This window comes from Ochotona princeps, chromosome 19 (assembly GCF_030435755.1).
Source record: "Ochotona princeps isolate mOchPri1 chromosome 19, mOchPri1.hap1, whole genome shotgun sequence".
Lineage (NCBI taxonomy): Eukaryota > Metazoa > Chordata > Mammalia > Lagomorpha > Ochotonidae > Ochotona > Ochotona princeps.
Window position 1 is genome coordinate 48,146,260 of NC_080850.1, and position 25,608 is coordinate 48,171,867.

The 25,608-nt window shown below is 53.1% G+C and overlaps 1 protein-coding gene across 2 annotated transcripts; it reads left to right on the forward strand.

The window, feature by feature from the left end:
• Nucleotides 1-1,504: 1,504 nt before the first annotated feature.
• On the forward strand, nucleotides 1,505-25,406 carry TRIM36 (tripartite motif containing 36). Of its 2 annotated transcripts, XM_058677619.1 has the most exons (11): nucleotides 1,505-1,767; nucleotides 3,060-3,294; nucleotides 9,544-9,564; nucleotides 10,200-10,525; nucleotides 11,157-11,303; nucleotides 14,990-15,085; nucleotides 16,328-16,581; nucleotides 16,740-16,864; nucleotides 20,011-20,301; nucleotides 22,263-22,560; nucleotides 24,962-25,406. In XM_058677619.1, the coding sequence occupies exons 1-11, from the start codon at nucleotides 1,741-1,743 to the stop codon at nucleotides 25,314-25,316; spliced, it is 2,175 nt and encodes a 724-aa protein (XP_058533602.1). In that variant the 5' UTR covers nucleotides 1,505-1,740; the 3' UTR covers nucleotides 25,317-25,406. The 2 variants fall into 2 exon arrangements, with proteins under 2 accessions (XP_058533602.1, XP_012782865.2); XM_012927411.3 differs by lacking the exon at nucleotides 9,544-9,564.
• Nucleotides 25,407-25,608: the final 202 nt, after the last annotated feature.

The window sequence follows — 25,608 nt, forward strand, 5'->3', positions numbered from 1 at the left end:
CCTAGATGGTTCAGCTCTCCCAGTTTCAAAGCTTGGTCAGGCTTCCAGCCTGCACAGCCCACCACGGATTCCCCTGCCCTCTTCATCCACAGCCCACCGCGGATTCCCCTGCCCTCAGCATCCACAGCCCACCACGGATTCCCCTGCCCTCTTCATCCACAGCCCACCGCGGATTCCCCTGCCCTCAGCATCCACAGCCCACCGCGGATTCCCCTGCCCTCTGCTCTCAGTGGTTCCATGTTACTGCACATGTCTGCGGCTGCCTGCCTGCCTCCTGACACGCATGCAAACACCCCAACCTGCACACACCGCTCTGCCCACCTCAGCTCCCATGTTCCACAGCTCGCTCTGCACCTCCTGTAAACCGCGGTGCCCACGGTGGCCCACGTGTGGGTGATGGCCTGCTGGACGTGGGCAGCGGGATGAGCAGGGACGGTGCGCCCGCACAAGAGGCGTGAAGACGTGCGTCCCCAGCTGTGGGAGCTGGGGAGGAGCTGAGCCGAAGCATGGCCAGGCGACTGGCAGAGCCCCAGCTCCCACAGCAGTTCGGTCCTGTTGACTGTCTTTGCAGCCACTGCAAACCCCTTCCCAACATTTTTGCTTGCAGGAGTTCACTATTTTAAAGGGATTTGTGTCCACAGAAATAGAAGCCAAAAACAAAAAAAAAAAGTAAAGGCAAGCCACCAGGGCGTACGGCGCCAGCTCCCTCTCCCTCCTCACGGGGGGTGGGGTGTATGTTTGCCTGCGTCAGCCTGTTGTGTGGGAACCCCAGGTGCTGGAAGCCCCGCGTGCCCCGCTCACCTGCTTCGCGGTCTGCCAGGTGGCCGTTCCACACGCGTTCCAGAAGCGACCGGCAGTGGCCCCTCGCGTTTTATGCTGGGTTGTGGTCATGTGTCGCATGGCCTTTACATGGCGAGGAGTGAGTGCTCAGTGCGGTGGCCTTTGCGCCGGGCAAGGCTGCTCGCCTTTATTTTAGCCAACAGCCCTCTATACAAGGCGGATCCTTGAAGCCTGCGGGGCTCCCAGCTCCACCGGCGCCCAAAGGAGTCAGCCGCCGCCTCGGCTCGGGTCGCTGGACGCACGTGGCCAAGAAACCCTCGGGGCGGACAGAGCTGGGGTCGAGCGGGCTTCGGCAAAGCCAGGGCACAGCACCACGAAGCGAGCGGGGCCTGCCGCGCCCCACGACCTTCGCTCAGCTCGGGTTCGCGTTCCGGAGTGACCCGCCGGAGCCAGGGGCTCCAGGTCCCGCCAAGGCCACGCCCCTTCTGTGCAGCCACGCTGTTGCCCAGGCGACGACGACGCCCTGCCCCTCGGGCCCCGCCCCTCGCGGCAGTCGCAGCCCCGCGTCTCTGTGCGGCCATACGGTTGTCCAGGCGACGGCGCGGCCCGCCCTTGGGTCCCGCCCCTCGCGGGCGTTGCAGTCCCGCCCCCTCTGTGCGGCTGGCTGTTGCCCGGGCGACGGCGCGGCCCGGCCCCGCCCCCTCGTGCCCCGCCCCGGCCCGCCGCCGCCCGCCCAGCCGCAGTCCGCAGGAGCCGCGGCTGCAGCCGGCCGTGGGGCGGGGATCGCGGGGCGCGGCAGGGAGCGAAGCTCGACTGTCCCGCGCCTGGGCTTCGCCCGCGGGATCCGGCTGACCAGCTCGCCCTCAGGCTCTGACCCGAGGTGCACGGCCGCCGCAGGGGCCCGCCCACCGGAGCCGCCGTGGGGACCCTGCCGTTGATGACACCTGGCCGGAGGCTGCCATGGAGGGGGACGGTTCAGAGCCGCCGGTGCGTGGGGCGCGGCGGTCAGGCCCTGACCGGGTCCCCGGGACTTCCTCCTTCCCGCCCGGGGCTGGGAGGCGGCGGGCGCGGGGGTCGCTCCGGCGGCGGGTGCTGGGGGCGCGTGCCCCGCGCCCGCCGCCGCCCTTTGTCTGGCTCCGGGCCCGGCGCGGTCGGGCACAGAGGGTGCCCGGGCGCCGCGGTTAGAACCGCCCAGGTCGGTTGTGAGGGAGAAGCCGCACGGTGGGACCGCGGCGTGACCTGCGGGAAAGGGGGAACGCTTGTTCGTGTGACCCTTGGCCGCTTGCATGCAGGGGGTTTTAGCCCCAAAGTGAGTGCGGCGAACGCCCGGGCACCGCGTTCTCCTTTGTGCGGCGAGGGAGGCCGCGCGTGTGCGTGTCTCTGGGTGTGGACTGCGGGGTGTGGTGCTTTTGCTTATCCTGCCGCGAGATGGGTGTGAGGGATGCGGCGGCCGCCGTGCGGCCTCAGTGGGCAGACCCGGGTCAGGTGTGGCATGAGTTAGCAAATACAGGTTTATTGCCTTAAGATGCAGTAATTGCTTCAAGAATTGTGATTTTCTGTGCATTTGCAGCGGTTGGCTAACGCAGCCCTTAAAAAGCACGGATTCCTGGATTCCTGGCTAGTTGGAATCAGTGGGGAGGGTGTGAAGTGGGGGGCCTTGGCGAGAGGCTGTCTTCAACCAGGTTTCCGCACTGGCAGCCAGGGGCTCAGGGCTAATGGACACCTCTCCCGGTCCCTTCCACACCTCCAGGGCCCTCCAAGTGCTGGAGAGCCTCAGGTGGAAACCCGGGCAAGTGGGAAGCCGCTGCTCCCGCAGCTCCCGCCTGGCTCGCTCCAGGATTCCTCCCAGGAGCCTCGTGGTTTTCCTGCTGTTCCTCCCGCTCACCAACCACTCCCCAAGGGAGTGCAGGTCACAGTCACTTTACATCCAAGTCCTCTCTTGGGATTTCACCCAAGTTTCAACTCGATGAATTATTCAGGACTGTTTGAATGACGTTGCATTCAGATGGAGCATTAAGTAAGTTCTTAATACCAAATGCCAATGTTGGCACTGTCTTCCCTCCCCTCCTCCCACCTCTCATCCCTTCCCGTCTAAGCTGTGGATGTGGGCTGGGGGGCACCTGACGGTACAGAATTTAGTAATTCTAAGGGGCCCTTGAGCGGGAAGCTGCCTGGATTCTTTGCAGCGGGCGAGGAGAGCAGGTGCTGGCACAGGAGGCATGCACGTGTTCCTGCAGCCCCCCTAAGGTCCTTTGATGCTGTCCTCTTCCTGATTCAAGGTCACCATTAGGAATATTGAAAGGGAGCTTATTTGCCCGGCATGCAAGGAGCTGTTCACGCACCCGCTGATCCTGCCCTGCCAGCACAGCATCTGTCACAAGTGTGTGAAGGAGCTCTTCCTGACGATGGACGACGGGCTCAATGATGTGGCGTCCGACACCTCCAACCAGGGCAGCCCCCGCCTCCGGCTCGCCTCCCCCAGCATGGACAAAATTGACAGAATCAGCCGGCCAGGTATGTGCCAGGGAGTGGATGTGGTCTGGCCCCGGGGTAAACGTGCAAGGGAAAAGCTGTGTGTGTGTATTTGTGCGCACACACGTGTGTGATTTTCATCATTGGTTTTTCTGGGAGAATGTCTTAGACTGTAGTGGTTCCCACCTTGGGACCATGTCAACGTAAACTTCTGTTCTCGCTGGGCTTGGCACGGAAAGTCTTTGTTTGAGTGTAGTAACCATCTTTGTGCCGAACTCCTTCTTGGTAACTGCGTTTGAGGAATGTTCTGGCTCTGACGTTCTTGGTGGGATGAAATAATGGGCCACTGAAGGGCTTACCGTGGTAACATCCGCTGATGTCAGAAACTGCAGAGGGAGGAGGCGGGGCTACCTAATGGCTCCTCCCAGAAAGCTTCGTGGAGGAAATATTTGATATTATTTCATCTGAAGACTTGCTTTTCTTCAGTCATTTTTTAAAGAGATTTTGAAAATCGTATAGTGTGGACTTACAAACATGTGAAGTTGATCTCACTTGGTGTCTTGTAGGTAAATTACATCTTTGGCACATACACAGCCATTGTTGAAATAGTTTCCTGTTGGGTTCTAGACCTCCTTGGCAGTAGCCACTGTAGGGTTAAAATGCATAAAGTTGGAAGTCACTGGGTGGTGAATTCAGGGCCGAAGGCTGGTGCTGAAGTTGGGTGAGGGCCAGGGCGGGAGGACGGACCCCAGCCTTGAGATGAGCGTGTCCTCCACTGGGTGGGGAGCCCATGGTGGCTGCCAGGCCTGGCTCAGGGCTTGAGTCTGCCTGGCCTGGGGCTGCAGGCTCGCCGCCTCTTGTCACTCTTGACTTTTTCTCCTTGAGGGGCAGGAGTGACTTGCTTGAGTGATGTGTCCTTGTGCTCCGTCAGTGAGTGGTAGTCTTTGTTTAAGGGTGATACTCTGCTTTTTAAAGGGTTATCTTTATTTGAAAGGCAGAGTTAGAGAGATCTCTCCCATCTGCTGGTTCCCTCCCCAGATGTCCACATGGCCAGAGCTGAGCTGGTCTGAAGCCGGGAACCAGGAATTTCTTCTTCCTGGTCTCCCATGACTATGGACCGTCTCCCACTGCTTTCCCAGGCCATAAGCAGGGAGCTGGATAGAAAGTGGAGCAGCCGGGACTAGAGCTCGTGTCCATGTGGGGTGCCAGTGCTGCAGGTAGATGATCAGCCTCCTGCACTGTCCGCCACTCCCTCCCCCGGTGCTGTTTTTAAGCATGTGTGCTTCTTGAAATGCCCGTTGATGCTCACTTGAAGATACACTGTGTACGAATAGGCGTGCTGGGCAGTGTGTGAGGGCTGGGAGTGTGAAGACACAGGCCTAGTTCTGGGAGGCTGTCGTTGCTGTTCCCTCCTCTGGCACTGTGGGGGGTGGGGTACAGAGAGTGCTTGCAGCCCACCTTAGCCTGGTCTGTTGTGAGCATCCTTGACTCACTGGGGAGCCTTTCTGGATGGACCAGGCAAAGCTTACCTTCTAGACATAACCCACCAATTAGATGGAGATCTAACTAAGTACTAGTATTTCTGCATGTAATCGGATTGTGCACGTGTGTGTTTTTGTGAATCTTGTGTCCCATGAGTGGGCAATGCTAACTATGCTTTCTGGAACTTCGCCTTTCATGGTCTACTCTGTAGGTGCTTAGTAAGTGCCTGTTGAGCCTGTTTCAGGATTGATACAGAGGCTCAGCACACTGGCTTTCACCACGAGTGGCTTTTATTTATTTATTTCTCCAGAGTGGGAGCCACATCCCTCCATGTTTTCCTCTGCTGGTGAGACTCCCTTCCTGCTCTCTGGGAGAGCACTGTGACTCGGGGGAAGTGGGTGCTGTCTGCGGGTGCTGCGGGGTGTGCTGGTGAGCTGACAGTCTACCAGGTCAGGGCTCTAGGGAGAGGATGGTGGCTGGACCTCAGCATGAAAGAAGGCAGGTGCACGCCCAGTCCTGAGGTTGGGAGAGAGATGGAGATTCCTCTGTGGCTTCACTCTCCAGAGGGGCCAGGCCAAAGCTGGGAACTTCATCTGTCTCCCCTGTGGGTGCTGGGGCGCAAACACTTGGCCATCTTCTGCTTCCCCAGGCTATGAGCAGGGTATTGGACTGGAAGTGGAGCAAGCCTGGATATGAACTTGTACCCATGTGGGATGCCAGCATCAGGAGGGGCAGTTTCCTTGTTATGCCACAACACCAGCTTCTGGTGTGTGTGTGTGTGTGTGTGTGTGTGTGTGTGTTAAAGGAGAGCCAGGCTTGGGAGCATAACAGAAGGCCTCGTCCAACTGTGTAGCAGTTAAGTTGCTTTCTACTTTTAATGATTTATATGTAAACCCTCCCTCATTTTGTACTTTCTTGTCCAAATGACATTGGCTTCATTAATGTTTATTTGTAGTTTTTAAATCAATAAGAAGACAAACAAAGATGCTTAATTTCACTTTCATTCCTGGTATGATGGTTTAAATGGACGAACACGTAGGACCCATTGCTGTGCCACCAGTGGTGACTGTGACAGGAAGTGGGCTCTGTGTGCTGGCTCCACGCAATCACGTGGCCCAGGAAGAACACGTGTTACTGTTCATTCAGTCCTTGTGAAATGTGGTGGACAGCCGCTGCTCGATCTTCTGTTACCAAGTGTGAATATTCTGTTTGAAAGTGAGTCTGAATCCGGTTTTCTGTTCGTTGTTTGCAGCATCCCAGCGGAGACCCTTGGGGTGGAGAGGTAGCTGTGTGCCTTTGTGCTGTGTTGGCTTCAGGCAGTGTAGCCCTAAGCCTCACTTGGCTAGCCTGGCGGGTGTGAGAGGTTCCTGAACCTCGGTGGTCAAGTGTTCACAGTCACGCCCAAGCGTGTGCTTGCGCGCTCACACACACACACACACACACACACACACACCACACACACACACACACAGCTGCAGTGACTCAAAGGCCAACTTGAGAGTTTCCATACACATTCCGAAGCGTCTAAGGGAGAAGGTGGATTATTCATGTTTGCCTTTTTGTCAATATATGTGATAATGTTTTTTTTTTTTTTTGAAGAAAATGACATATACTCCTGCTGATTCCCTGAAAATCTTTTTGTTTGCTTGGTGGAGCAAAGCTTGATATCACTACATTGTTCTGTTGAAAACCTTGCTAAAAGGTGTTGGGAGTTTTATAGCTAGTAACATAATCTTTGCCTGTTTCATGCACACTAGGTCTTTGTTGCAACTTTGTATGTGAAAATATATTTACTCAAAAGGTAGAGTTAGAGAGAGAGCGAGATCTTCATCTGCTAGTTCACTCCACAGAGGCTGCAATGGCTGGAGATGGGTCAGTCCAAAGCCAGGAGCTTCTTCCTGGTCTTCCATGTGGGTGAAGAGGCCCAGGAATCAGGGCCGTCCTCCACTGCCTGCTCAGGTGCCTTAGCAGGGAGCTGGATCAGAACTGGAGCAGCTGGGACTTGAACTGGCACTCATGGGATGTCAGCACCACAGACAGCAGCTTTACCTGCTCTGCCGCAGCACTGGCCTGCAAGTGTTTGAGAGTCCTGGGCACTTAAGACGAGGATTTTAGCCCTGAGGTCTCAGCTACTTCGGGGGTAGCTGGGGCACCTCCTTTTCCTAACTGTCTAAGTGTTTGACTCCATGTAAAGAGAGTTAGCCTGTTGGACTTCTTTTTACTGTGCTTGACCTTTCAAAGGAGAATTGGCGACTTTTGGTTGATTCTGGTGACAGCGTGCATCTCGTGGTAAAAGTGCCAGCACGCACGTGTCATCCCTTCTCTGGCTTTCTTGCCGCCTTCTGCCTCTTGAGCCGTCGCAGAGCCCCCTAGAAGGCACTCCAGCCCGGTAGGGAGACTCCGAGATTGGTTAAGTGTTGGTAGATTGTAAACTTAGTAATTAGAGGAGAGAGTTTTACAAAAGGTAACTGCATATACCCAGTTTTGGGTTTGGAAGTGGAGAGTTACAAAAAGGTAAAAGGACTTCCAGGTGTCACATGGTCAGAAAGTCCACAGAGCCGTTCGCGGGGCGGCCTCCCTGCTGCCTCCTGCCCGACACGCGGACGGCCGCCGGAGGTGGCTCGCGCCCAGAGTGCTGTGCTGGGTGTCTGTAGCCAGACTCGAGGCTGAGGCCTGGAACCTGGTGGTAATGAGTGGCTTATCTGTCCATATTTGAAATGCTTTGTTTCTCGTTTTGTATTTAATCCTAAGACATAGCCCTGGACGCTGACTTTTGGGGGGAAATTTGCTTTGAACCACTTTGAAAGGATTGGGAGTCTTCATTTTAGAATTGTGCTGTGACTTTGCTTGTAAGGCACATGGTGGGAAGAATTGATTCCACCAGGTAATAGGGCTCACACTGTTCCGAGGTGTTGTTGGCCCCACACGTTCTGCTTGTCCATCATCGTGGTCCTTCCTCTCCATGCTGTGGCAAGAGCAGAACCAGCCGGTAGGAATCTGTAAGCACCACACTGGCACTGGCAGTATGTGCTCGCTAACCACGGCTGGCTCCTGGAACTTTGAAATAGGGCTGATATAACTGAAGAGCTGATTTTTTCTTTTAAGATTTATTTCTTGAATTTTATTGGAAAGGCAGATTTTACAGAGATAGAAGGAAAGAGGTCTTCCATCCTTTGGTACACTTCCTGAATGATCCAAAGCCAGGAGCCAGGAGCTACTTTCAGGTCTCCCAAGAGGGTGCCGGGACCCAAGGCTTTAGGCCATCCTCTGCTGCTTGCCCAGGCCACAAGCAACTGAAGCAGCCGGGACACAAACCAGTGCCCAAATGGTGCCACGGGGTAGAAGATTAGCCTGACGCGCCGTCATGCCAGCCCAGAAGACCTGAAATTGTATTGCTTTAATTTTGGCCGCACTGACTAATGGCTGCTGTGTTACTCGGCTTAGCCCTAGCAGATAGCAAGTTGCCTCTGTTATATTTTTGTCCTTCATTCCTGTCTTTGTTTTTTTATTAGCTTTGTTTCTCAGAGTATCCTTACATCTGTTTTCTTGGAATACAGATTCTGTCATTTGTTTTTGTGAACACAATGGTGGAAATACGACAGAGGAAATAAAATGGGTTTAGCATTCAGAAGAAAATCTTCAGAGCTTTCCAGATCTGTTTAGAAAAGTAGCCAAGATAACTCTTGGAAAAGTTACATGAAAATTCGTAAAAATCTTGATTTAAGTTTATGTGATCTGAGAAGTTTGATGTGAGACTTTCTACCTTCTATTTTGATGCAAAAATAAGCTGATTAAGGTGTGCAGAAAAGGGATGAAGCATTAAAATTTTTTTTTAATAAAATTCTATATCTGAGTGTCACTAGTGTGCATGTCACAGCATGATTTTGTTACCATGATGTAATCTTGTTTGATCATATCACTGGATCACAACCTTCATACAATCATAACCTACTTTATTTATTATTGGCTTTTGGGATGAGTTATTCATTCATGTCAATTTCCATCACCTGGTTCATTTGTGGAAGCATCTATTGTGACATGCCATTTGTTGAAACTTGACCACTGCACTGCCTACTCAGAATTGTTGGGTCTGTTTGCTGTGAGGTTTCCCTTGGCGTGTGTTTTGGAACGGCTTTGCTGCTTGTTTCCTTGCGTGCCTGTCATGGTGTGAAGCACCCTGGGTTGCCCTGCATGCTTGGGGGATCGCAAGGATTTACCTTATGACAGCTGTTCTGTGTGCATTAATGGTAGAACATGTGAAGATTTAAATTTCTTTACATGAAGCTAGTGGCAACCATCCGCACGCTGTGGTGTAAGTAGCCTGTGGGAGCAGGGCTGTCCATTTTGCATGCTGTGAAGTCCCATCAGACGCACGCTCCGTGGACTGACACGTTTCAGCAGCTGGGTGTCATGCTGCACGGGTGAAGTCACTCTGGAGCGGCACTGTTCCCCTGCCAAGGCCATGTCCACGTGGCTGTTAGAGATCCTCTCTGCATGTGCGTGCTGAGGGCGGCCGTTCTTTCTCTGCACTGGATTGTGGCAGTGTGCAGGGGGGGCCAGAGGCTAAGGAGCTGGGGTTGGGGTTGAGGGAGTCATGTTGTGGGCGGCCAAGGACACCTGCTGGCAGAGTTAAGTGGGCAGGTCTGAATTCCAGGGCCGGTGAGGCAGGCCCGCAGGTGTTGACCCTGGAGGAAAACAGACTGTGCAGGTTCATTTGTTGCACTATGTATGTTGTGAAAAGTTACTTGTAGTGCTCTGAGTAACTTTTGATGCACTGAATTAAGTAATCTTAATGGTTCTTTGTTTCAGGTCAAAAGAAGATACTCTATGGTTGGTCCCCCTTCAAGTTACTAAACTCTAGGTCTACGAGTGCATTTTTCACTCTTCCGTAGATTGTGCTTGGCTACCCATGATCCCTCCTTCTGCATTTTCCCAGAAAAGACAGTAATACTACACTGGGGATGCCCTCGTGGTTCTTAAAAACAGTTTGTTCTCACATGCTTCTTTGTGAATCTGGCATTTTAACCAGGAAATGTGTGACATGTGCGATACATGATGGAGAATTTTGCACACAGTTTAAACTCTCTCGCGGACCTGCCCTAAGTCCCCTGCTCTCCGCATCAGCCCAGCTTCTCTCCATCAGCTGCAGCTGGGTCCTGGCAGAGTGGTGCACCCCGCCACCCTGAGCGCTCGCTGCCTTTGGAAGCATCCTGGCCCCATGTAGTGTTGTGTTCTGTCTTCATAACCTGGGATGGTATACGGGTTTCCTCTTTGTCTTGGAGCTGGTGCCTCTTTAGCAGCTTGGGCTTGCCTTTTTGGTTCCAAAGAGAACCCGTTGTTAGAATGCAGTGTTACCGCATGGAGCCAACTTGGGGATCCGCTTTGGGGGATCTGCGTGTAGATGCGTGTCCTCCCTCTTGCCTTGCCCGCTGGTGGGATTTAACAAGGGCTTACTGATCACACAGGCTGGAAGCGCAACTCCTTGACTCCTAGGACAACTTCTTTCCCTTGTCCTGGCTGTGAGCACGACGTGGATCTCGGAGAACGAGGGATCAGTGGCTTGTTCCGCAACTTCACTTTGGAGACGATCGTGGAGAGGTACCGGCAGGCGGCACGGGCGGCCACGGCCATCATGTGTGACCTCTGTAAGCCACCCCCCCAGGAGTCCACCAAGAGCTGCTTGGACTGCAGTGCCAGCTACTGCAACGAATGCTTCAAGATCTACCACCCATGGGGCACCGTGAAGGCGCAGCACGAATACGTGGGCCCCACCACCAACTTCAGGCCCAAGGTGAGTGCAAATGTCGGGCACCCGGCCATGAAGGACTGTGAAAAAGGCAAGTGGAAGGGTGGGAGGCCTCGGGGCTGAATACCCCAGCAGACAGAGCCAAGATGGCGGCTCAGCAAGTCCATAGCCATGGCGTTGAGCACCAGGTGAAGAGCAGACTCTCCGATCATCCTCCAGAGTGGGAATGGTCACCGCTATCTGTGGCTGTCGTGACGAGCCCCATGGTGGCCCGGAAGAGTTGGGTAGGAAGCAGCTTTTCATATGGTGTCAGAGTATGAGTAAACCGTGACTGGTTATTATTTGAAAGACTTGATAGTAATAGTTGCCTTGTAAGGCAAGGTGAGGCCATAGTTTCTCTTAGGCTGTTATGACGCCTCAGAAGAACTGCCACATCACTGGGGTCAGAGGGCCCTCTGGCCTGGGTGGGTGTGCCACTTGGGTCTGATAGAGACAAGTCTGTCATTTTCTTATCACCAAACGAGAAGAGATAACATCTCCAGGTGTAGGATTGTTGAACTGCCATGCTGACTCCCAGGCAGCTCATGGGGTGTCGCAGCATCTGTACCTGCAGGCTTTTCTCACGCGGTGATGAGGGGCCTTTCCCAGGTCACACGACTTTGTTTTTCACCATTAGATTCTCATGTGCCCGGAGCACGAGACGGAGAGGATCAACATGTACTGTGAGCTGTGCAGGAGGCCCGTGTGCCACCTCTGCAAGCTGGGGGGCAACCACTCCAATCACCGCGTCACCACCATGAGCAGTGCCTACAAGACGCTAAAGGTGGGCTGGCTCGACTGGGGAACCGAGGTTTGATTTAAAACAAAAAAAACTCATGTCTCCCAAGTTTTAAATTGATAAGATCATGGTTGATTTTGTGGTACACACCATAAATACTTCACAATGTCAAGTATTTCTGATCGGCCACATTTTGGGGTCCTGCTGCCAGCTGAAGCCTACACTGGGGGCGCAAGAGGTGACCCCCTGCTGTGGTTCCCAAGTGAGCCCAGTGTCTGTGTTGTTGAGTGTGAGGGGGATTGAGGTGCTCCTGAGGGACTGAAGCTATTTTAAGACCTAACCTACGGAATTATTATAGACTTTGTTTGCCTGCTGAGCTGGCATTCCTTCCTGTCTGTTAACTTTACTTTAATCCTTGTGTGTTTGAGGGACAGAGGGATTGAGGAGGGCCAGAGACACACATGGAGGGTCGCTATCTGCTGGTCCATTCCCCAGGTACTGGTGATGACCTGGGGGGAGCCAGGGGCCAGGGACCCGGGGCCTTAAGCCATCACCCATGCCTGGCAGTCTACATCGGCAGAGGCTGAGAGCAGCAGCCAGAGGCAGTTACCAAGCCAGGCGTCCTGATGGGACTGGCATCTGCTTTGTCAACCTTCAGCCTGTGGGAAGTGCACCTGCTCATTGGAAGATGGAACACCCACTCTAGTCTCAGCTTTGTAAGGTGGCCTCTTCAAACTTTAAAACTTGGTCATGAACATGCAGTAGACAGTGGTATAATTAGTTCATCTACAAGCCAGCCACTCATGCTAATCGTTTTCTCCCATTTTAAGCATGTTTGTATACATGTATGTCCCCGTCCGTGTCATGCACATAGCTGTATGTCTCTGTCCAGCTCCATCTCCATTCTGCCTGCGAGCGCTAGAATACAGGTGCACTTGTGTTGTTTTGTGTGCACTCTGTCTCCCTCACTGCCAGGTCAGTTCTGGTCAGTTGCCTTAGTTCACATGTCCCTGCTCCTTTCCCTGCCTGGTCAGTGTTGATGGGCTGCCAGGTGCTGGGATTTTTACCTTGTTGTGGGGACCTTTGTTTCTTTGGGGTGTTGCTCTAAAGCTTCCTTAGCAGGTGAGAGCGGCGTTTAGTTGTGAGCTAATTTGAGCTGTGTGAGATCAGACCCCCTGGACATGAACTCCTGATAGCCAGTGAGCTGGGGCGCTCCCCACCCATGGGAGAGCCCCTGGAATTGCTGCCTGAGCCTCCCGGGCAATCCCGTTCCTGGCCCCTGCACTTGGCACTCACGTAGGTTGATTTGCAAGGTGTGTAGCTGGGGTTCTGTGCCTTCTTGCTTCCTGGTAAGGTCTCAAGCCTCACTGGTGTGGCCCTTGGCCCTGGCAGCTTCATCTGCTGGCTCCCCTCGAGTTCCCAGTCCCAGGACTGGATGCCTCGTCCTGACAGTGAGCCGGCTGGGGCCGCCATGGGCGCTTCTTGCGGGTGTCCTTCAAGAAAGGACCTCTGCTTTATTGGGTGGAGTCTGGTGGTTTCGGCTTTTCATGCATTTGGTGCGGTAGTTTGCATGGGAGAGTAAATCCAGACTTTGCCCCCACAATGGGGCCCCCTCTGCCACTGTCTGTAATTACGTTTTTGAGTCAGTTTCTTGCTGGTTTGTCTTCCACAGACTGTGCAAGGTTAGTTTCACAGAGAAATCTTTGTTGTAACATACACTTCAGCTTTCTTGTAACTGCTGTGTTAATTTGTTGCATGTGTTTCAGGTTTTTAAATCATAGGCTCTGAACTGGGCCTTTCCTTTTACTTAGTTTTCAGGACAGATGCTGTTTTCCAGATTTGGACTTGGGAAGGATCAGTGAACATGTCCCACCTTTGTCAGGGTTTTGGGCCTTAACCCCCAAAGGTGGTTTCTGTGGTCGTTCCTTTCACTTTTGGTCCCTATATGGACAGTAGGTGTCACAGGAGGCTCTGCTGTGTACTGGGTCTACACGGGCAGGGAAGGCTCTGCTCCCTACCTCCTGAGGTCTGGCTTCCGGTGAGGGGTGTGTGTGCTGTAATGGTGGGTATGTATGCTATGGTGTGCATGCTGTGGTGTGGGTATGTGTGCTGTAATAGTGTGTGTGCTGTGGTGTATGTGGGTGTGTAGTGAAGGTCTGTGTGCTCTAATGAGGGTGTGTGTGCTGTAGTATGTGTGTTGTGTGTTGTGGTGTGGGTGTGTGCTGTGGTATGTGTATGTGTGTTGTAATGTGAGTGTATGTGCTCTTGTGAGGGTGTGTGTGCTGTAGTGTGGCTGTGTGTGCTGTGGCTGTTGGCTGTGGTACCTGGTTAGTCCTACCCTGCAGTGTAAGGGTTGCTTAACATTTTACTAAAGAGTATTGCTTGGGGAGATGTGTTTGTTCTCTGCTAGCTTTGTTTTCTGCTTGTATATGATATGCTGTGATGTGATTTCTACTTTTTGTAAGTTGGAATTGAAGAGCGTGGCTGTATTTGCTGTAGTAATCTGGCACCGTGTATCTCTCCTTCGCACGGGTGAACTCTGACTTCATGCAGTGGGAGGGCTGACACCATTGTGGGGTTCCCCCAGACCAAGAGACTCATGGAGCAGATAGGGCAGTCACTGGGTGGATGACACTCTGTCTCCCTCCTTTTTGCTTGATTGATTCACATCTGACACATATCTCAAATGCCCACAACGGTTAGGGCCAGGCTGAAGCCAGGACCCCAGAACTCCATCTGGGCCTCTGCGTGGCTGGCCGATACCCAGCTCCTTGAATTGTCACCAGCGGGCAGCTGGCATTGGGAGCTGGAGCTGGAACATGAACCCGGGTATTCCAGTGTGGGATGCGGGCCTCTGGCTGCTAGGTGTGGCACCTACCCTCTGAGCCGTCTCTGCTGCTGCTGCTCCAGGAGGTCGCAGGGCTCGTCTGCTGCTGGCCGCATGGCACTCGGGCCCCAGAGCTTTCCTCCCCTTGCTCGTGTGTTCAGGGCTGGTTTATGTGTCCTGTCCTTGACATCCTTCAGGGCCCCAAAGTTGTGTCTGTGTAGGAGGCCTTCGTCTGTCCCTGCAGTGAGGTGACATCTGGCTCTCAATAGGCAGGGCTGGCCAGCCCCGTCCCCTTAGCTGTCCCCGGGCTCGTGAGGAAGTGGAGGGTTGTGTGGGCAGGCGCACATGTGCTGCTGACTGCTGCCCGTCCTTTCATCTCCTTGTTCCCTCTTCGTTCCTCATGTTCCGTGAGGGCTGTCATCGGGGCAGCTTCCAGCCTGCCCTCACTCTCCCTTGTGCTCTGAGGGTCTTTGTTCACAGAGACCTTTCTGGGACATGCCCTCTGAATCTGTGGCTAGTCCCCGTGTGACAGCGCAGCATCCGGCCCAGGCAGGGAAGGTCCTGCTGCTGTCCCTGCTGAGTGCGTGCAGGAGGTGGTGGTGATGGACTCAGAGGGGAAGGCCTGTTGTCTGCCCCTCCGCGTGTCTTGGGGGAGGGTGGGGAGTGAGATTGTAGTGGTGGCAGCAGCCCGGTCTCAGCACTGCCACCCTTTCCTGCTGTCCAACCTGTTTCCCACCTTCCATGTATCCCTGGGCCTGTGTCCTCAAGGCCCACACTTCGCACGCCAATGCCAGTGGTCAGTGGTCACCATTGTCGACGTCACGATGTGGTCACAGGTGGTGGATGGGCTGGTGCTGTGTGTTTACCTTCGTGCCCATGTAGCTCCGTCCATCTGCGTCCACAGGAAAAGCTGTCGAAGGACATTGACTATCTCATTGGCAAGGAGAGCCAGGTGAAGAGTCAGATTTCCGAACTCAACTTGCTAATGAAAGAGACGGAGGTGAGTGATGGAGTGGCCCGAGTGCCGCCTGTGGTTTTCGTTTCTTTGCTCGTGGAGCCTGAAGGTGTCATACACACTGTGCCGGGCCTCCTGCTGCCCCGGCCGCTCTGGGGCTGGGACAGTGGCACAGACAGTGAGCTGGAGGGCCAGATGGAGAGCAGGGGCGGGGACAACCAGCTGCTCTGGGATCACAAGGAGAACCTTTGGGGACATCCATGATCGCTTTGAAACTTTGTATTTTTAAATCATTTGTTCACTGGAGAGAGATGCTGACAGGGAAAGAGAGATCTTCCGTGAATTTGTCCAAATATCTGCAGTGGCTGAGGCTAGGCCAGTTGGGAAGCCAGGAGCCAGGAACTCATTCTGGGTCTTCCACGTGAGTGGCAGAGACCCAACTCAGGCCCTCACCTGCTGTGTCCCAGGATATGCAGGACGCTGGAATTAGGAGCCAGGACTGGGAACTGAACCCTGGCACTGCAGTATGGGCCTAACGCACATCTTAGCCACTAGGTTAAGGTCTCGCCCGGATTACCAGATTGCTTTTTGAAAAATGTGCTGCCATAAGGGCAGGTTAGCCTAAGTCTCCAGGTGTTCCTGATACGCACGCCACATGTCTTAGATAAAGGCACATGTGAGAGTGTGCCGGGCCGAGTGGAAGCTGCTCACACACCCACAGTCCCGGAGCCAGCAGAAGGAGCCATCTGCAACTGTGGACAGCCATGCAGCACAACCCTGCAAGGGTGTTGGCAGCAAGATGCCAGACCCAGTGAAGGACACCTCTGTGTGGATGCTGGCTGAGCATCACGGGGCATGGCACTGTGCTGCTGGGACGCTGGTGGCCCCTGCAGGTGCGCTGAGTTCCAGGGTGCCCTGTGGGCTGCATGGGTGCGCACCTGCAGAGGGTCGCTGCTCCCTACACTTGCATGCACACACCTCTGCCTCACTTAGAAAAAATAATGGTCCTTAAGAAGAGTAAGTGATCCCAGGAGGGCGTTACTCAAACATTGTATGCTTTTCATGGCATTGTTTCTCTTAGCTGTTTGTAACAAAATTCAGGACCCTTGCTCTGGTTCTGCAAGCTTTGGTTTGAGGGGCGAGTGTCCTGGCGGGTGTGAGAACAGTACTTCCCCGGGTGGGTTTTGCTGTTTTTCTGGCCTTGGGCAGTTGTGACACAGACAGCTTGTAGGTCTGTGGAGTGAGTGTCCTGCGAAGCAGAGGCAAAAGTGGCTTGTTGTGTCCCAGTGTAATGGCGAGCGGGCTAAGGAAGAAGCTCTCACACATTTTGAGAAGCTCTTTGAAGTTCTGGAAGAGAAGAAGTCATCTGTTCTGAAAGCCATCGACGCCTCCAAGAAACTCCGCCTGGACAAGTTTCAGACCCAAGTGGAGGAGTACCAGGGCCTCCTGGAGAACAGTGGGCTGGTGGGCTACGCCCAGGAGGTGCTCAAGGAGACGGACCAGTCCTGCTTTGTGCAGACGGCCAAACAGCTGCACCTCAGGTACCCGCGTGGCCCGCCTCGTGGCTCTGGCTTTTGGGCTTTACGGGCAGGGGCCTCTAGCCTCGCCAGGGTGTTGTGTTTGCTCACAGCGTTGCAGGTGCTTGGTGTGGGCTGCCCTTGTGAAGATCCACGCTCAGGGAACGTGTGTGTGTCTGCAGGATACAGAAGGCTACTGAGTCCCTGAAGAGCTTCCGGCCTGCTGCCCAGACTTCTTTTGAAGACTATGTGGTTAACACAACGAAGCAGACGGAGCTCCTGGGGGAGCTGTCCTTCTTCTCCAGCGGTGAGTCTCAGTGGCAGGAACCACGGGCTCTGCAGCTGGGCACTGTGCTTGCCCAGCCTGTTGTGTCCCTCTGAATGGGGCGGGGGGCGGGCAACGAAGCAGGGCACTTGAGAGAGCTCCCAGCCACAGTTCTCTCCCCAGAGGCTGTTTGTTGCCCTGGACTTGGTGATGGTGAAACCAGGAGCCAGGAACCCAATTCAGGACTCCCATTGGGTGCCGGGACCGAAGTCTTTGAGCCAGCCTGCTGCGTTCCACGTGTGCATGAGCAGGGAGCTGGGGTCAGTGGGAAGCAGGACTCGAAGCCCAGCGCCCTGGTGTCTGACGCCCTGCCCCAAGCGGCCCCGGCCACTCTGGCCACTCTGCCCAAGGGACACCTCCATGACTGCTTCCAAGCGTGGTGCCGTGGTGTTGCAGCGCACGCTTGCTGAGCAGTTCAAGCTGGGCTTCTGTGAACACCCAGGCTTCTGCTTTAAGCTGTCCTTGAGCCATCCACGGTGTTTCTTGAGTAAGACATTTCCCTGCCAAGAGGCAATTGCTCCTGGTTTTTCTCTGCCATCAGCACAGTCACATTGGGCTTCATGCCTGGGGCTTCTCTGGGCAGAGGGGCTTGTCTCGGGGGCTGGAAGCTGCTGGCCAGAGCTGCTCAGGAGTGTCCTCACAAGTGTCCTGTGCTCATCTGCCAGGAAGTCTCCCCAAGAGTTTTGAAGCCCCCAGGCCTGGTCAGTCCACCCAGTGCCCTGTAGACCTGTAGACCTTTCCCCAACGCCAAGTCCTGTCAGTGCCCAGACTCCGGGAAGGCCCGGGACAGAGTCTTGCAGAGAGAGGCGGAGATTGACAGGCTCGTGGTCAGCTTAGGTACAGGCCCCTGACTGACCTGCAGTGCTCCCATCTTTGCATGGATCAGTCCCCTTGGGCTGTGCCCCGGTCTTCCTGGAGTGGAGTCCAGTCCCATGCAGAGGTGTGGGGAGGTAGGGGGTGGGACTTTGTGTGACGGCACTGGCCTCCCGAGCTTCAGCTTCCCTTGATGGGGTACAGTGGCTGACCTGGCAGTTACGGCCTTGTGACTAGGCCAGGGTGGATGTGGGGATTCGCACATGGGAGAAACCCAGCTCATTAAAAGTTAAAAGCTCTGGTCACTGTGGCCTTTATTTTGAAATCTCTTCCTCAGTCGGGTATGTATTTATTGTATGACATTTGTTTATTTATCTTTTAAAAATATAGACTTATTTATCAGGGTGAGAGAGAGAGACAGAGAGAGAGAGAGAGAGAGACTTTCCATCTGCTGGATCTTTTCACAAACAGCCAGAATGCCTATTTTTGGTCAATGACTGGAAAAAAAATGCGCAAATAGCACAAACCACCAACTATTCTACTTAACATTTACAGATTCACACTACAGCTCTCAATTGGGTTCTACTCAAATTCAGTAAAGAAAACTTTTAGCCAACCCTCTATGCTTCTGTTCTGATGTTCCCAACAGAACTGAATATCCAACAGGTATAAATCTGCCTTTCAAATAAATACAAATAAATCCTTTAAAAAACCGCTTCTGGAGCCATTTGCATCCATCTCAGAGCCTGGGTTGAGTCCAGGGCCAGCTTCCTGCTAATGCGCACCCCGGGAGGCAGCAGGGCTGGCTAAGGGCCCTGGGAGCTGCGGCCCACAGGCGACACCTGGCCTAAGTGCTCGGTCCCTGTGTGTGGCTCAGCAATGTGGAATGAACCAGTGGATGAAAGATTTCTCCCTGTCCCTCTGCTTTTCAAATAAAATGAAAATGAGTAAGTGAACAGTTTAAAGCCCGTGACTAGAGTGGTTTTCTAGGTGTGCCTGTGGCTCCGTGGTCAGCACTGTGTCGGTGTCTCCTGCCCAGATACACTATGTCCTTCTCCTGGTCTGTGACTGCACCTCACAGCCTATTGTATGACGGGATGTAAGTGTGCCTGCATGTGTGTGTGTGCACGCACTGTAAATGTCGCAGCTTATTGTCCCAACCCTGTGATCCAAGCTTAGGAGCTTGGTGGGAAGGATTCTGCATATGCCCGAAGACTTAGCTATGATGTTACAGTCAGTAGAAATCTGTAGAATACCGATTCACCCACCTAGTGGAGTGTCACTGGGGGAGATGCCGACTCAGCTCCTCCCAAGCTGGTGCAGGGAGGACCTCTGTGTCATTTGACATTGTTGTACATTCAAGGTCTTTGTTTTCTTAGCAGTGTAACCTGTTACTTGCTCTGTGGCTGCAGGAGCTAGGGAAGGAAGTGACGCAGACTTCACTGCAGGGTATTTGCTTTCCTCTAGAAGTTTAGATATTAAAATACTAAAGTAGTTATTTACTGACAGGAAAACATAACAATTTCACGTCCATAGCTATTAATTAGTAGGTGGAAGGTGTGTGATTAAAAACTTCGATTGTTAACAATTATTAATTTATTTAGGCCTTTTAAAATTTTTTAACTTTGTTCAATTTAAAGATTTATTTATTTTTATTGGAAAGGCAGATCGGATTTACAGAGGGAAGGAGACAGAGAGAAACATCTCCCATTTGCTAGTTCACTGCCTAAATGGCCACAATGACCAGAGCTGAGCTGATCCAAAGCCAGGAGCCAGGGGCTTCTTCCGGGTCTTCCTCGTGTATGTAGGGTCCCAAGGCTTTGGTCCATCCTCTACTGTTTTCCCAGGCCTAAGCAGGGAACAGGATGGGAAGTGGAGCAGCTGGGACACAAAGCAGCACCTGTATGGCATGCAGGTGCTTGGAGACAGAGGGTTAGCCAATAGAACCAACATGCCAGCCCCAATTGGTTCTTTATCCTCCTATGTTTTATTATTCTTTTTCCTTTCTGTTATAAATCCAAGAGGTAAGTTGCAATTAAATAGCATAATTGCTACCTTGGAAGTTTTATGTAGTGTAATTCTGTATTTTTGGCTCAGTGTATAGAGATCTCTAAGGCATAGAATCTAAGTAGATCTTTCTTAAATGTGTTGATTTAATATCTTTACTTCCTGTGCTTTTTCTTACACGTAGGATTATAGATTGAGGCAGTTTTGGGGCAATGTGGAAGTCGTGAAGTACCGTTCACACCGCATGTGCCCTGGGGAAAACCCGGACCCTGAAGGTCCCGAGTTGTGACGCTGTCCCCTCTCTGTAGGCCTGGACGTGCCTGAGATCAGCGAGGAGCAGAGCAAGGTTTACAACAGCGCCCTGATCACGTGGCAGCACCCCGAGCAGGGGAAGGCCGACAGCTACGTCCTGGAGTATCGCAAGGTGGACAAAGAGGGAGAGATGGTGCCGTGGAACCAAGTGGAGGTGTGTGGCACCAGCAAGGTCGTGTCGGGCCTGGAGGACAACTGCAGCTACGCCTTCCGAGTGCGCGCCTACCGGGGCTCCATCTGCAGCCCCTGCAGCAGGGAGCTGGTTCTGCACACACCGCCTGCCCCAGGTACCAGGCCCGCAAGGTGCAGGAGACCTTCCTGACATGCACCAGTCAGTGTCTCCATGCAGTCCGCAGTGTGTGCTGGAGACTCCATCAGGTGGAGTCCGTACCGAGCAGGCCTGCACGAGAGAGAGGAAACTGAGGCAGGCAGGCATTTGGGGAGGGGGAGTGCAGGGCTGAGGACTCAGGATTTAAAGGGTGTGGCTATGTCTTGGAGGTTTCCACTAGAGTCATGCTGTGGTCCTTGCTGTATTTGTGGGAGTCGCTCCCACATGGCATCCAGCTGGGTGTTTTTAGGTTGTATTACTGCATTATCCCTGCAGTGCGGGTTCCATTGAGCTCCAGGCTGGCTGCTTGGACTCTGTGCCCTCAGCACATGAGTGGGCCCTTGGCACTAATGAACTTTTCATCATGAATTTCGCAGATTTGTGTGTGTGCACACTTTCCCTGAGCTGGGAGGGCAGGCCGCTCCGCTCGGGGCTTGGAGGCTTGCTCGCTCTGCTTTCGACCTCGTCTCCCACCCACGCTTCATGGTCGTGTGCGCGTTCTCTGGCCCACCCTTCCTTCCCTTTTTGTCCAAAACGGAAAGAGACTGGTGCATTTGTTCTCCATTGTTGGATATTCAGTTCTGTTGGGAACATCGGAACAGAAGCATAGAGGGTTGGCTAAAAGTTTTCTTTACTGAATTTGAGTAGAACCCAACTGAGAGCTGTAGTGTGAATCTGTAAATGTTAAGTAGAATAGTTGGTTTGTGCTATTTGCGCATTTTTTTCCAGTCATTGACCAAAAATAGAAGAAGGAAGAGTCCCAGGCGCCTCGCTGGTTTCAGAGCTCTTGGTGGTGGGGAGGGAGCCTGGGGGCCAGACGATCTTCCTGTCCTCTGGCTGTGCCCACCTGGAGGGACGCAGGACGTCTGCCCGTTGGTGGGTGTCACCTGTTGGGGAATGGCGGCCCCTGGGCTGCAGGGCTCTGCGGAAGCTGTGCTGTGACAGACCGTGCCTTCCCCCGCCTTGAAGTGTGTGGCCTGGTGGCTTTAAGTTCAGGGCACACACACCCCTGTGCTGCCCTCGCCACTCAGCCCGCAGAACTTTTGCTTCATCCCCAAGGGGAGCTTTGAACCCTCCTGCACTCCAACACTGTCACTGTTCTGCCTTTTGCCTCTCTAAATTTGTCTTTTTGGGGGCCGCCATGCATCTGACTTTTTGGGGTTCACCCCTGTGGTTACCCAGATTGGAGGTTCCTTTCTGAAGTTAACTGTCCACTGCGGGCATGGCCCTATGACTGGCAGGTGGGCTGAAGCTTAGTGGCCTTGTGTCGGTACGGACCTAGGTAAGTTGTGTCCACTCCACACAAGACGATACTGAAGGCTGGGTCAGGCTTTAGGGCAGTTAGCAAGGATTTGAACCTGGGTCTCTCAGAACCCCAAGCCTGTGTTTTTCTTTCTTTAAAACAACGCACCAAGTTTCTCCTGTTTGCTGTCTGATTGAGAAGGTAAAGTCCTTATTTTCTTTAAAAAATTATTCATTTATATCGGAAAGGCAGATTTACAGAAAGATCTTCCATCTGCTGGTTTACTCCCTAAATGGTCACAACAAATGGAGCTGAGCTGATGCAAAGCTAGGAGCCAGGAGCTTCCTTGGGGTCTCCCATGTGGGTGCAGGGTCTCCACTGCTTTCCTAGCCCACAAACAGGAAGCTGGGTGGGAGTTGGAGCAGCTGGGACATGAACCAGCACCCACCTGTATGAGATACTGGCACTTACAGGCAGAGGACTTGCCAATTGAGCCATTGCACTGACTCTGTGAAGTCCTTATTAAAACAAGTCTCCAGGCCTGGCACGTTTGCTTTCCTTGTCACGGTGGCGAGGCCAGTGACACCTTGCTCTCCCTGTCTCTTCTAAGAAATTTCTATCTGGAAAACCTTATGTGACAGATCTTCAGACTAACATGCAGGTTAATTTCTACTCAGTTTTCAGTTTCCTCTTTGATGAGAAATGCGGCTACAACAACGAACACCTCTTGCTGAGCCTGAAGCGGGACCGGGTGGAGAGCAGAGCCGGGTTTAACATCCTGCTCGCTGCCGAGCGTATTCAGGTGGGCTACTACACGACCCTGGACTACATCATCGGCGACGCTGGCGTCACCAAGGGGAAGCACTTTTGGGCCTTGCGCGTGGAGCCGTATTCTTACCTGGTGAAAGTAGGCGTGGCTTCCAGCGATAAACTGCAAGAGTGGCTCCGCTCTCCTCGGGACACTGCCAGTCCACGGTATGTCCTGGCGTGCTGCTTGCGATTACGTTTGTGCTGATTTCTTTGTGTGTTGTTTATTTTAAAGGACGTGAAAAGCAGTTACAGAGATAGAGTGCGAGCTTTTCCCTCAGCTGGTTGGTCCTGGGATGAACACGGCAACCCAGGCTGGGCCAGGAGGTGGGAGCCTCTTCCAGGTCGTCCACAAGGGTGGCAGGAGCCCACGGACTTGGCCATCTGCTGCCTTCCCTGGCACATTAGCAGGGAGCCGGTTTGGAAGTGGAGTAACAGGGACATGAACTGGTGCCCGTGCACAATGCCAGCACCTCTGGTGGCAGCCTAACCCGCTCTACCACAATGCCAGACCCTTACTTTTTTTTTTATCACTTCTGTTTTTCTCACTTTATTTCAAAGGTAAGCAGAGGCAGGACGGGATATTGGCTATCCTAAATGGCTTAGCTACCGTGCCAAACACCCACCCTGAGCTCTTTATTGGTTGGATTGCCGTATGGACCAAAGTTGGTCATGGTGGGTGTGTTCCTACAGCAAAGGAGTCCGTTTCATGAGCGATGGAATGTAGTTTAGCTTCCTCAGATGGGGTAAGGTCAGTTAGCCTGGACAGTGCTGCAGGGTGTGAGCGAGATCACACCAGACATGTCTAAGGTTTATTAAGGAGTCTATTAACTAAGCTTGGTGGTAGTGCAATAACAAATCACAAGTCCATACGGCAATCCAACCAGTCATAATCCAATGAATCGTAATTCCCAAAGGAACAAATGGTCATTATCTTTAAGTCCATCCATTAAGCTGAAGACCTATGTCCCAGCTTCCCCAACAATATAAGTTATCCTCAGAGACATACAACGAATAACCTGGACACACTTACAAGGAACCTGGACACACTTACACAGAACCTGGACACACTCACAAAGAACCTGGACACGCTTACAAAGAACCTGGACACACTTACAAAGAACCTGGACACACTTCCAAAGCTGCAGACATTCACCTTTCCCTGGCTTCTCTGCCCACATTCCATCACTGCTGGGCCTCACCTCTCCTGAACTCCTGATAGTACACAAAGCAGAAACAACATCATTATAACCATTGCCTCATCTAAGCAGTACACAGGGACCATGCTCAGGGGATTACCTGTCCTGGGTCAGCCAAGAGTCGAGGTGCCAGAGTAATGGAAGCACCTGGCCAGAAAAGAGTGAGAGCCCCTGCTTCACGGGCCTTTTAAAGGGGCTTGTGAGGGGAGTGGTTACACACAACACAATACAGTCCCCTCTCAGTTGATAGGTGAGTCCCAGGTGGGCAGGAGCCAAAACCTAAGTGTTGTGGGCTAAGGAGTTGATTAGTGCTAGTTGGGATGGGCAGGGACAGGAACTGGGCTTGTAGCTAAAAATGCCTAGACTAATTGGACTTGTCTACATCCAACATCCTGGCTAAATTAGGACGTGGGGGAAGTGGTTGAGGATGCATTACCATTCCATTGTGTAGGACCCACCTTCAGGACAGAGGTTGGGGGACACAGCCACATTTCATTTGCCCACTGTCAATGGGTGCTGGCTATCACTGGCTGCACCCCGTAACAGACAGCAGCTTCGACTTCTGTGAATACTATCCCAGTTTAATCTGAAGGAGAGGACAAATTTGGGGGGCTGCTCTTGCAGCATGCAGTTAAGCCACCTGGCACTGCTGCCTCCCATGTGGGTGCTAGTTTGAATCTCAGCTGTTCTTGGAAAGCACCTGCAGATGAGTGAAGTGCTGGCGTCCGTGCACCTCTGGGGAGACCCGGCTGCAGCTGACACGCCTGGCTCGGTCTGACCTGCCCTGGCTGTGGCTGTCATCCGGAGACTGAGCCAGCAGATACAGAGATCTCTTTCTCTGTCATGTGCCTCTCAGTACATTTTAAAAATTAATAAAAAGTTTGTGCAGTGGTGACAATTTTACTTAACCATGAATATTAGAAACAAATCATAGCGGCATGTGCACTTGATTGAATGGTAGTGTTAATTTTTTCGAAGTTTATAGTGTGAGAAGTAGCAGAAAACTCTAACGTCTAGAACGTGGGCTGTGCCCAGGGACGAGGGGAGCAGTGGCCTCTGTGTCCTCAGGGCTGTGGGGGCATCCCAGGTGGACCCTCACCCTCTGATACTGGCATCTCGTCTCATTCCACTGCCCGGAGTGAATGTTTGGATCCTGACCGGGGTGGAGGTCGGGAGGAAAGGCCCTTGAGGCCAAGTCCAGCAGAGTTCTAAATTGTAATGGTCTTTGTTTGTTTTTAAATTGACTACATTTCAGTAGCAGTTTTGATGTAAACATTGTTTTAACTCTAAATCAGTGTATTTTGTCATGTGAAGAGGTTTTGAGGATACCGGAAGACGTGGGTGAAGTGTGTTTTTGTCTTGTGTTTTAGATACGAGCAAGACAGTGGTCATGACAGCGGAAGTGAAGATGCAAGCTTTGATTCTTCACAACCTTTCACCTTGGTCACCGTCGGCATGAAGAAGTTCTTTGTACCCAAGTCACCGACGTCCTCTAACGAGCCTGAAGACAGAGTGCTGCCCATGCCCACAAGCATAGGGATCTGCCTGGACTGTGACAAAGGCCAGGTGAGCTTCTACGACATGGAGCACATGAGGTGCCTGTACGAACGGCCCGTGGACTGCTCGCACACCATGTACCCAGCCTTCGCACTGATGGGCGGTGGGGGGATCCAGCTGGAAGAGCCCGTCACAGCCAAGTATCTGGAATACCAAGAGGTCATGTAGCTTGAACCCCTGAGGTGACTGGGATGAGAACTGCAAGCAAAGCCATGCCTTGTGTAGCCTTGGTAACCAATTACAGATCGTCTCCACACTGTGTGTTGTGTATGATTCTTCTTACCGTGGAAGACCCACCCAGCCTTGTCTCTCCTGGGTTCCATTCTGTGTTTCCCGTGGCAGGAATGAGGACACGCATCCCGTCAGCCTGGGTGGAGGCGGTGCCTCTGTGTGCAAGGGCTCCACCTTAGTGTCATATCGGCTGGTCCTCCTCACCTGTCCTCCTGGGAGGGAGGGGCAC

Coding starts and splice junctions, on each gene's coding strand:
- TRIM36 (XM_058677619.1), top strand. CDS start 1,741: ATGGAGGGGGACGGTTCAGAGCCGCCG. Junction 15,086..16,327: donor TGCTAATGAAAGAGACGGAG/GTGAGTGATGGA, acceptor GTTGTGTCCCAG/TGTAATGGCGAGCGGGCTAA. Junction 16,865..20,010: donor GCTGTCCTTCTTCTCCAGCG/GTGAGTCTCAGT, acceptor CCCTCTCTGTAG/GCCTGGACGTGCCTGAGATC.